Source organism: Cherax quadricarinatus, unplaced genomic scaffold, assembly GCF_038502225.1.
Source record: "Cherax quadricarinatus isolate ZL_2023a unplaced genomic scaffold, ASM3850222v1 Contig186, whole genome shotgun sequence".
Lineage (NCBI taxonomy): Eukaryota > Metazoa > Arthropoda > Malacostraca > Decapoda > Parastacidae > Cherax > Cherax quadricarinatus.
In genome coordinates, this window is record NW_027195212.1 from 181379 (window position 1) to 193860 (window position 12482).

Consider the following 12482-nt stretch of genomic DNA (forward strand, 5'->3'; position numbering starts at 1 on the left):
ACACTTCTATCTTGTCTTCCACTTATACACTTCTGTCATGTCTTCCACTTATACACTTCTATCTTGTCTTCCACTTATACACTTCTATCTTGTCTTCCACTTATACACTTCTATCTTGTCTTCCACTTATACACTTCTGTCATGTCTTCCACTTATACACTTCTATCTTGTCTTCCACTTATACACTTCTGTCATGTCTTCCACTTATACACTTCTATCATGTCTTCCACTTATACACTTCTATCATGTCTTCCACTTATACACTTCTATCTTGTCTTCCACTTATACACTTCTATCATGTCTTCCACTTATACACTTCTATCATGTCTTCCACTTATACACTTCTATCATGTCTTCCACTTATACACTTCTATCATGTCTTCCACTTATACACTTCTATCATGTCTTCCACTTATACACTTCTATCATGTCTTCCACTCATTCTTCGTCTAACAAGTGAATGTAATTTAAGGATCTTCAGTCTTTCTTCATAAGGAAGAATTCTAATCCTCTGTATTTATTTAGTCATTCTACGTTGAATGTTTTTTAACGAATTTATGTCCATTCTGTAATATGGAGACCAGAACTGAGCTGCGTAATCTAGGTGAGACCTTACTAATGATGGAGAAATGTTGTGGTGATACCGACAGTTATGTTCAGCCACTAGTAGCTCCTAATACAGAGATAACTAAGAAAACGAGTATATATAGTGGCAGGAGTCAGGTGAAATACCGCATGGGTAGCATTAGTAGTAGTATTACTAGTAGTGGTAGTAATTGTGCAACACTTGGGTATCTTTATTGAGGAAGTGTTTCGCCACACAGTGGCTTCATCAGTACTAAACAAAGATGAATGGTGAAGGTCAGAAGGAGTTTGAGGTAATTAGTCCCTCAGCCTGGGGTCAATATAATCAGTCCATCAATCCTGAAAAGAATACAGCATATGTGCGAAGTCACTTATATACTGTAGACAGGTGAGGTGCAGCAGTCGTAGGTGGTATCACAGTGGACAAATCCACATGTGGAAGTAGGTCATGGCTATAAGTTAAGCAGGTAAAGAATTCTCTGTTTCAGTTCATCAACTCTTCCATTCTCTGAACCGTTTATCTATATTCCTTTCAATGATTTTTAGGGTGTGGGATGTTAGTGCTATCGGTCTGTTGTTCTTTGCAATTGTATTACTGCCACCTTAGTAGAGTGGGGCCATGTCTGTTGTTTTCAGTGACTGTGGGATGACCCCTGTGTCCGCACTCCTTCTCCATAGAATAGATAATGTACATGAAAGGGGTTTCTTGCAGATCTTGATGGACAAAGTTCCACGAGTCTGGGCCTGGGGCAGAGGGCATGGGCATGTCATATATTGTTTTTTCAAATTCCTGGGTGTTAGGATTAAATCAGAAATTCTTGAAACACCAAAATTTTGAGTCTCAGCCATAACAAAAATTAACTTATATTGTCGCCCCTTAGTCTGATTAACGGCTCACTAAACGCTGAGTCATACTGGCACTTCAGTATCTCACTCATTTATTTGCTATCATCTGTGTAAGTCCCATCTCCTTTAACCAGGGGTCCAATACTAAATGTGATTTTTGCCATAGATTCAGCATAAGAAAAGATATATCTTTTTTTTTAAATTTCATTTATACCTTGAGTTCTTCTCGTGTTTGTTGTCTCCTGTATGATTCCCTAAGCTTAAGTTTAATATTTTCTATTTCTCTGGCCAGTGTCTCCCTCCGTGTTTAAGATATACTGGCTCTTTTGGCATCTCTGTGCTTCTTTGCCTTCGTCTGAAGAGGGGATGTCTCTCTCTTTCTAGTTTTAATCTTCTCTTTTCTTTTTTTCCTATGGGAATTTGCCTTGAGCACACGTTAAGTGCCAGAATTATTTTTGTCTGGGCAGTGATTCAGATCCGTATTGTTTAGGATATCTTCCCAGCTTGTTTAATTTAGGACTTGGTTGATCTGATCCCACTGTATGCTTCTGTTATTGAAGATGAATTTGGCGAAAACACCTTCATAACTTTTCTTATTTTCCTGGTCAGGAGCCCTGCACATACATGTCTGTATCTCTATTATGTTGTGATCTGAGTGTATTGTCATTGACATTGTTATATTTCGACCAGATCATCATTATTAGCGAAGATAAGGTCAAGTGCATTTTCCAGTCATTTTAGTTCCACTATTTGCTGGCCTAAAGTGAATTTGTTGCAGAGATTTAATAGCTCGTGTATGTGTGAATTTTCATCTGAACTGCCTCTTCGGGTTATCTCTGCTAACACATTATTTGTCACATTTCTCCGTTTTAGGAGTCTTAAGTGGAAATCACCACGATACAAGATGAAAGTTGAGACACATGTGCAACATCTGGATATCTTTATTGTAGACGTTTCGCCATCCAGTGGCTTTATCAATACAGATTCAAGGACATAATTGGAAGACAGTAAAACTATATACAAAAGATGAGGTAATCAGTCCCTCAGCCTTGGAGTTAGTGTTCACAGCATCGTGGTGGAGGAGAATCTGGAACAAAGGCAAGAAGACTGGCGGTTATATAGGCGTAAGTGGATAAGGACGGGCAGCAGACGAGGGCATAGTCACTGGTAGGCGGGATTCCCCAGTGGAAGTAGGTCCTTCCCAAAGAGATGGGTTAGTTGTAGCAGCCCTTCTGGGGTAGGGGAGGGGAGGGGCTTTATTTGGCACTTATATCTGTTGTCCTAGAGTGAAGGCCACTGTGTGTGCCTCCACTGCAGTAGTGATCAGACGTGGTGTACTATTTCTATCATTTCTTGCCGCCTTTTTTTCCTTCCTGGCACTAGAAAATCTCTGTTTCTGGAGTGGCTGTAACTTCCCTGGTTTGTTTCCCATGGTCTGAGGGATCTGCACCTTCTTATCCCTTTTAAATGTGACACTATGTTTTGTAACGTTTTCTGTCATGGACTGAGGAGTCACCTTTGGTCATGAGGACGTGGCATTTTTTAGGGTGGTTAAAATTGCATATCCCACCTGTTTTTATATATATTTTATGCCTACAGACACTCAAGGCACATAATGTTCATAGATTTGGTTCCTGTTTGCCAGGATTTTTTTGTGGCTGGGTTCTTTATACTGGTGCATTTTTCTGACTCCCCACTATTTACAGAACCTGTACTAGCATCAGTGACGCCACCAGTTATTAATGGTAATGTATCAACTCTATTCCCAAAAGCATCATCCAGTGTTTTTTTTCCATCTCTAGCAGCATTGCCACTTAGTATTTCTGGAACTCGTATATCTTGGTCTTTCCCTAGTTAACTCCTGTCTTAGTCAGTTTCTCACGCTAACTCCACTTCGCTCTCAAACTTCGCTTTCTTCACCAACCTCACTTATACTTATAACTTCGCTTCGTCTACCATCTTATCCATCTCAACTTCACCCACCATTTCTGCTTCATCCAGGTAAATTTACTTCACCTGCTTACCCTATCCTCCTGCTACCATACACATTACCCCACCCTTCAGCTACCATACACACCAACCCACCCTGTTGTTAGGTAAGACACATATGCAACAGTTAGGTATCTTTATTTGAAACGTTTCGCCTACACAGTAGGCTTCTTCAGTCGAGTACAGAAAAGTTGATAGAAGCAGAAGATACTTGAAGACGATGTAATCAGTCCATCACCCTTAAAGTTTTGAGGTGGTCAGTCCCTCAGTCTGGAGAAGAGCATTGTTCCATAGAATGAAACAATATGGAGATGAAGTGACAGGATGGAGCCTTTTTATAGCGCCAACAGGTGAGACGTAGGTCACTAGGAGAGGTAAGAACTCAGATGTTGGAAGGACAGGTCCCTCTCAAATCCAGCCGTTCTCACTAGTAGAGGTTGTAGAAGTTGATTGTAGGTCTGTACCAAGATACCCTTGTGTTGCAGTGTCTGACAGATTGAACATTAAAATGGTATAAAATACCGACAGGTTGTTAGGTAAGGGTGATGGACTGATTACATCGTCTTCAAGTATCTTCTGCTTCTATCAACTTTTCTGTACTCGACTGAAGAAGCCTACTGTGTAGGCGAAACGTTTCAAATAAAGATACCTAACTGTTGCATATGTGTCTTACCTAACAACCTGTCGGTATTTTATACCATTTTAATGTTCAATCTGTCAGACACTGCAACACAAGGGTATCTTGGTACAGACCTACAATCAACTTCTACAACCTCTACTAGTGAGAACGGCTGGATTTGAGAGGGACCTGTCCTTCCAACATCTGAGTTCTTACCTCTCCTAGTGACCTACGTCTCACCTGTTGGCGCTATAAAAAGGCTCCATCCTGTCACTTCATCTCCATATTGTTTCATTCTATGGAACAATGCTCTTCTCCAGACTGAGGGACTGACCACCTCAAAACTTTAAGGGTGATGGACTGATTACATCGTCTTCAAGTATCTTCTGCTTCTATCAACTTTTCTGTACTCGACTGAAGAAGCCTACTGTGTAGGCGAAACGTTTCAAATAAAGATACCTAACTGTTGCATATGTGTCTTACCTAACAACCTGTCGGTATTTTATACCATTTTAATGACCAACCCACCCTCCTGCTACCATACACACAACACCATCCTTCTGCTACCATACACACCACTCCACCCTCCTGCTACCATACACACTACCCCACCATACTGCTTCCATACACACCACCCACCTTCCTGCTACCATACACACCACCCACCCTCCTGCTACCATACACACCACTCTACCTTCCAACTACCATACACACCACCCACCTTCCTGCTACCAAACACACCACCCACCTTCCTATTACCATACACACACCACCCATCTTCCTACTACCATACACACACCACCCATCTTCCTACTACCATACACACTACCCACCTTCCTGCTACCATACACACCACCCACCTTCCTACTACCATACACACACCACCCATCTTCCTACTACCATACACACACCACCATCTTCCTACTACCATACACACCACCCACCTTCCTGCTACCATACACACCACCCACCTTCCTACTGCCATACACACCACCCATCTTCCTACTACCATACACACCACCCACCTTCCTACTACCATACACACCACCCACCTTCCTACTACCATACACACCACCCACCTTCCGACTACCATACACACCACCCATCTTCCTACTACCATACACACAACCTACCTTCCTGCTACCAAACACACCACCCACCTTCCTGCTACCAAACACACCACCCACCTTCCTACTACCATACACACACCACCCATCTTCCAACTACCACACACACCACCCACCTTTCTGCTACCATAAACACCACCCACCTTCCTGCTACCAAACACACCACCCACCTTCCTACTACCATACACACCACCCACCTTCCTACTACCATACACACCACCCACCTTCCTACTACCATACACACCACCCACCTTCCTACTACCATACACACCACCCACCTTCGGACTACCATACACACCACCCATCTTCCAACTACCACACACACCACCCACCTTTCTGCTACCATAAACACCACCCACCTTCCTGCTACCATACACACCACCCACCTTCCTGCTACTATATACACACCACCCACCTTCCTACCACCATACACACCACCCACCTTCCTACTACCATACACACCACCCACCTTCCTACTACCATACACACCACCCATCTTCCTACTACCATACACACCACCCACCTTCCTGCTACCATACACACCACCCACCTTCCTACTACCATACACACCACCCACCTTCCTGCTACCATACACACCACCCACCTTCCTACTACCATACACACCACCCACCTTCCGACTACCATACACTCCACCCATCTTCCTACTACCATACACACCACCCACGTTCCTGCTACCAAACACACCACCCACCTTCCTGCTACCAAACACACCACCCACCTTCCTACTACCATACACACACCACCCATCTTCCAACTACCACACACACCACCCACCTTTCTGCTACCATAAACACCACCCACCTTCCTTCTACCATACACACCACCCACCTTCCTGCTACTATATACACACCACCCACCTTCCTACTACCATACACACCACCCACCTTCCTACTACCATACACACCACCCACCTTCCTACTACCATACACACCACCCACCTTCCTACTACCATACACACCACCCACCTTCCTACTACCATACACACCACCCACCTTCCTACTACCATACACACCACCCACCTTCCTGCTACCATACACACCACCCACCTTCCTACTACCATACACACCACCCACCTTCCGACTACCATACACTCCACCCATCTTCCTACTACCATACACACCACCCACGTTCCTGCTACCAAACACACCACCCACCTTCCTACTACCATACACACCACCCACCTTCCTGCTACCATACACACCACCCCTCCCTCCTGCTACCATACACACCACACCTCCCTCCAGCTACCATACACACCACCCCTCCCTCCTGCTACCATACACACCACTTCTCCCTCCTGCTACCATACACACCACTTCTCCCTCCTGCTACCATACACACCACTTCTCCCTCCTGCTACCATACACACCACTTCTCCCTCCTGCTACCATACACACCACTTCTCCCTCCTGCTACCATACACACCACTTCTCCCTCCTGCTACCATACACACCACTTCTCCCTCCTGCTACCATACACACCACTTCTCCCTCCTGCTACCATACACACCACTTCTCCCTCCTGCTACCATACACACTAACCCTCCATCCGTTAACACAACTTTCCCTCTGTTAGTTTCACTTCCCGCATCTAACTTCTCTTCAGTAACAACTAACTTCTCTCTCCTCCAGAGTCCGGGATGAGGCCTGCATGACCATCGCGGCATTTCAGTGTCTCTTTCAGAGTGCATCTGAGTTCGGCGCTACCAAAGCAATCCAGGTATTTGTTTTTTTATTCGCTGACACTAATTCATTACGACATTCTTAGATTCGTTAACTAAATAGTGTCGAGGCCTAAAATAATTAGATGCACCGTGAAAGCCGCAGTGGTGTAGGAGAGGAGGACAGCATCACTGATGGTGGCTGCTGAACCAAACAAAGGATTGTTCTAACACTTCTTTATTAGAACTAACGTAGCGAAGTTTCTGCTATATAAAAGATTTTGATTCAATTCGCTGTCCATTTTCTGTTTTCACATTTTTTTTAGCTCACCCGCTGTCTTTTATTGATGTAGGTTAACCCTAAAAAAGTGAGACATACTGATCATCATTCAAGACGTGTGATGTCATCACACACTGATGACCCTCCAAACTACTGCTTCCTCGTCTTCCCCCTAGAGTCCAGACACTGTAATTCCCACCTGCAAGATTTAAGTCTGGCTTACCATTAACCATAGAAACCACCTGTCTCAACTAATTATAGAAGAAGACATAACAGACAACAAATACTTGCCATTTTGGTTTCACTCAATACAGAGCCTAGAGCAAGGTTCACTAAGAGATAAATTAGTTTCCATTTTGACAATGGGCACACATCTTGACATAAATAAACATCCACTGCCTATTTGTGTCACTGCCATTACCTTTTGTCTTTTAAACCATTTAACTTATCTTTCCAAAGATATTTTTACACCAGGTGGTAATAACATCTTCACTGGCACACGAGGTCTGTAGTGCAGTTGCCCGCAGTAAATAACATTTTCAGGGCCGTGTTTTAGCAGAGATCTGCTTTATCAGGGTGGTGTTCTGGCAGAGAGATCTGCTCTATCAGAGTGGTGTTCTGGCAGAGTGATCTGCTTTATCAGGGTGGTGTTCTGGCAGAGTGATCTGCTTTATCAGGATGGTGTTCTGGCAGAGAGATCTGCTTTATCAGAGTGGTGTTCTGGCAGAGAGATCTGCTTTATCAGGGTGGTGTTCTGGCAGAGTGATCTGCTTTATCAGGGTAATGTTATGGCAGATTGATCTGCTTTATCAGGGTGGTGTTCTGGCAGAGTGATCTGCTTTATCAGGGTGGTGTTATGGCAGATTGATCTGCTTTATCAGGGTGGTGTTCTGGCAGAGTGATCTCCTTTATCAGGGTGGTGTTCTGGCAGAGTGATCTGCTTTATCAGGGTGGTGTTCTGGCAGAGTGATCTGCTTTATCAAGGTGGTGTTCTGGCAGAGTGATCTGCTTTATCAGGGTGGTGTTATGGCAGAGTGATCTGTTTTATCAGGGTGGTGTTCTGGCAGACTGATTTGCTTTATCAGGGTGGTGTTCTGGCAGACTGATTTGCTTTATCAGGGTGGTGTTCTAGCAGAGTGATCTGCTTTATCAGAGTGGTGTTCTGGCAGACTGACTTGCTTTATCAGGGTGGTGTTCTAGCAGAGTGATCTGCTTTATCAGGGTGGTGTTCTGGCAGACTGACTTGCTTTATCAGGGTGGTGTTCTGGCAGACTGATTTGCTTTATCAGGGTGGTGTTCTGGCAGACTGATTTGCATTATCAGGGTGGTGTTCTGGCAGAGTGATCTGCTTTATCAGGGTGGTGTTCTAGCAGAGTGATCTGCTTTATCAGGTGGTGTTCTGGCAGAATAATCTGCTTTATCAGGGTGGTGTTCTGGCAGAGTGATCTGCTTTATCAGTGTGGTGTTCTAGCAGAGTGATCTGCTTTATCAGTGTGGTGTTCTGGCAGAGTGATCTGCTTTATCAGGGTGGTGCTCAGGCAGAGTGATCTGCTTTATCAGGGTGGTGTTCTAGCAGAGTGATCTGCTTTATCAGAGTGGTGTTCAGGCAGAATGATCTGCTTTATCAGAGTGGTGTTCTGGCAGAATGATCTGCTTTATCAGAGTGGTGTTCTGGCAGAATGATCTGCTTTATCAGAGTGGTGTTCTGGCAGAGTGATCTGCTTTATCAGAGTGGTGTTCAGGCAGAGTGATCTGCTTTATCAGTGTGGTGTTCTGGCAGAGTGATCTGCTTTATCAGAGTGGTGTTCAGGCAGAATGATCTGCTTTATCAGTGTGGTGTTCTAGCAGAGTGATCTGCTTTATCAGAGTGGTGTTCAGGCAGAATGATCTGCTTTATCAGAGTGGTGTTCTGGCAGAGTGATCTGCTTTATCAGAGTGGTGTTCAGGCAGAATGATCTGCTTTATCAGTGTGGTGTTCTAGCAGAGTGATCTGCTTTATCAGGGTGGTGTTCTGGCAGAATAATCTGCTTTATCAGGGTGGTGTTCTAGCAGAGTGATCTGGTTTATCAGGGTGGTGTTCTAGCAGAGTGATCTGCTTTATCAGGGTGGTGTTCTGGCAGAATGATCTGCTTTATCCGAGTGGTGTTCTGGCAGAGAGATTAGCTTTATCTGGGTGGTGTTCTGGCAGAGTGATCTGCTTTATCAGGGTGGTGTTCTGGCAGAGTGATCTGCTTTATGAGGGTGGTGTTCTGGCAGAATGATCTGCTTTATCAGAGCGGTGTTCTGGCAGAGAGATCTGCTTTATCAGGGTGGTGTTCTGGCAGAATAATCTGCTTTATCAGGGTGGTGTTCTGGCAGAGTGATCTGCTTTATCAGGGTGGTGTTCTAGCAGAGTGATCTGCTTTATCAGGGTTGTGTTCTGGCAGAATAATCTGCTTTATCAGGGTGGTGTTCTGGCAGAGTGATCTGCTTTATCAGGGTGGTGTTCTAGCAGAGTGATCTGCTTTATCAGAGTGGTGTTCTGGCAGACTGATCTGCTTTATCAGGGTGGTGTACTGGCAGAATTATTTGCTTTATCAGGGTGGTGTTCTGGCTGTGTGATCTGCTTTATCAGGGTGGTGTTCTGGCAGAGTGATCTGCTTTATCAGGGTGGTGTTCTGGCAGAGTGATCTGCTTTATCAGAGTGGTGTTCTGGCAGAGAGATCTGCTTTATCAGGGTGGTGGTCTGGCAGTGTGATCTGCTTTATCAGGGTGGTGTTCTGGCAGTGTGATCTGCTTTATCAGGGTGGTGTTCTAGCAGAGTGATCTGCTTTATCAGAGTGGTGTTCTGGCAGACTGATCTGCTTTATCAGGGTGGTGTACTGGCAGAATTATTTGCTTTATCAGGGTGGTGTTCTGGCTGTGTGATCTGCTTTATCAGGGTGGTGTTCTGGCAGAGTGATCTGCTTTATCAGGGTGGTGTTCTGGCAGAGTGATCTGCTTTATCAGAGTGGTGTTCTGGCAGAGAGATCTGCTTTATCAGGGTGGTGTTCTGGCAGTGTGATCTGCTTTATCAGGGTGGTGTTCTGGCAGTGTGATCTGCTTTATCAGGGTGGTGTTCTGGCAGAGTGATCTGCTTTATCAGGGTGGTGTTCTAGCAGAGTGATCTGCTTTATCAGAGTGGTGTTCTGGCAGAGAGATCTGTTTTATCAGGGTGGTGTTCTGGCAGTGTGATCTGCTTTATCAGGGTGGTGTTCTGGCAGAGTGATCTGCTTTATCAGGGTGGTGTTCTGGCAGACTGATTATAACGGGATTAGTTTGGTAGGCTGTAGCGCAGTGTGTTAATGATAAACTTCGGAGGCTTCTTTCTTTATTGTTAAGTCGTAGTGGGTACACAGGCTTGTGTGTTTGTGCCCATGGCCCGGTAGGGCCATGCCCACGAGAGAGAGCTGGGAGTACTTGTGTGTTCCTTCTAGGCCGCTGTGTGAGTGAGGGCGAGGCAAGTCTGGGCATACTGAAGTGACAAGGCCTATAGGTGGCAGCACCCGCATGGCGCGAAATATGAACTAAGCTGGCAGACAGCATGGGCTGTCTGTGCAGACTGTACAGGCTGTCTGCATACGCTCGGCCACCTACCGCGCGTCGTCCCGACGCGACAATACTGGTAGTAAAAGAAACTCGGTCTCTCTCTCGTAGGAACAGGGCACAGAACACAAAATAAAAACATATATATACATATGGACATGGAAAAAAAAACTTCCTACAGGGAGGGAAGAAAAAACATGTGGGTTGTGCTAAACATCGTAGTCATAGGCAGTGAGCGTCGATTGGCATCACTGCACGCCTTCCTGCGTCTGGACAGATACTGCAACACAGGAGACATCGCTGCGGCTGAGCTGTGACTTAACAGGGTACGGTCTCTGGAACGGTGAAGCAGTCATCGTAGGAGTCGCTGCAGGTTTTCACTCAACCTGGGGCACGACATGCTGGTGCCCTCGAGTGAGGCGTCGACAAAACTCGGCAACTGGGCAGGACTTTTGGCAAGCGACTCAGGAGGACACTTCTCGACTGGTACTGTCGCTGGGCAGTCACTGCCAGCGAGCGTGGAGCGATTTGTAGAGCGAGTCGTGGCAGAGACGACTGGGCGAAACATCTGGGAGTCGTAACATCATATACCAGACTGCAGTGAGAGAGCTAGCAGTCAAAGTGACATCTTCTTTGTGCAGGCTGCTCACTGAAGCTTGTGACACGAGGCTGACACAGTGTGTCATTCTCTCGACAGTTGGAGTTATAGCAGAGGTTAGTCTAAGCGTCCCCAGACTTGTTTCTCTACATATAACTGCACTCTGACGGTCTGGAGGTGAAGTGAAACAAATCTCGATGGGAATCGTAGCAGGTACGATTCTGCAGAACATCACGAGCGACGAGCATAAAAGCTTTCTGTACAAGAGGGCTCGGTCACTCGGAGCTGTCTTGACATCAGCTGTCAAACGTACTGGTCACATGGGTGACTTAGCACAGTGGTGCTACTCAGGTCTGGCTCAGACCTCACTGGACACACGGAACTTTAAACACACCGCGGTACATACGGTACACTAACATGTGAGAACACTGACTGAGAAGAATTAATTAACACACGACATATATTTTCTCTCAATCTTCTCGACAATACTGAAATAATTACTGAACACTCGATGGTGACATCATGTGATGTCAGGCGTGATGTCGCGAGGTGACGTCAGCAGGACTGTGACGTCAGCAGACATCTCGAGGTGACGTCAGGCAGACATCGTGAGGTGACGTCAGGCACACATCTCGAGGTGACGTCAGCAGACATCTCGAGGTGACGTCAGCAGACATCGTGACGTCATGAAGTCGGGCAGCATCGTGGGTGACGTCAATGTGATGCGGGCAGCAGACCACAGCATGTGGCCTGGGACATCTGGTAACTCACGTGGCTGGTAGATCCACGTGACATCGCCCACACCCACGTGACGTCGTGATCCACGTGGTGTCGTGATCTACGTGGCATGCTGGTCCACGTAGCTTCGAGTGGCCACGGACACTCGGATACACAGCTCTGGCAATGAATTCACATGGAAAACAGCAGAAAACACAGCAGAGGGAGTGGGCAGTGGTGAGTGGTGTATGGTAGACAGGTGAGCGTGAGTAGGGCGAGCATGGGCAAGGTGAGGAACAGCCACTTCCTCTCCTCTCCTCCCCCACCCACAAATACGTAGAGAACTCACACTGGACGCAGAAATCACCACAAAACTCACCTCTGGCTTGCTGAAACGGCTGTGCTGAGCTGAACAACAACAGCAACATACAAGTGACGCTGAACACGTGACTTGAGAAACAGCGTGGGACACTGTA

General features: G+C 46.0%; 1 protein-coding gene across 1 annotated transcript in view; it reads left to right on the forward strand.

The window, feature by feature from the left end:
• LOC128684277 (33 kDa inner dynein arm light chain, axonemal-like) overlaps window positions 1–12482 on the forward strand; it is a 154663-nt gene that overhangs the window by 84570 nt on the left and 57611 nt on the right. The window contains exon 2 of the mRNA XM_070080164.1: window positions 6819–6906. Within this exon, the coding sequence (XP_069936265.1) occupies window positions 6838–6906 (69 nt within the window). The 5' untranslated portion in view covers window positions 6819–6837. The remainder of the gene's footprint in view (window positions 1–6818; window positions 6907–12482) is intronic.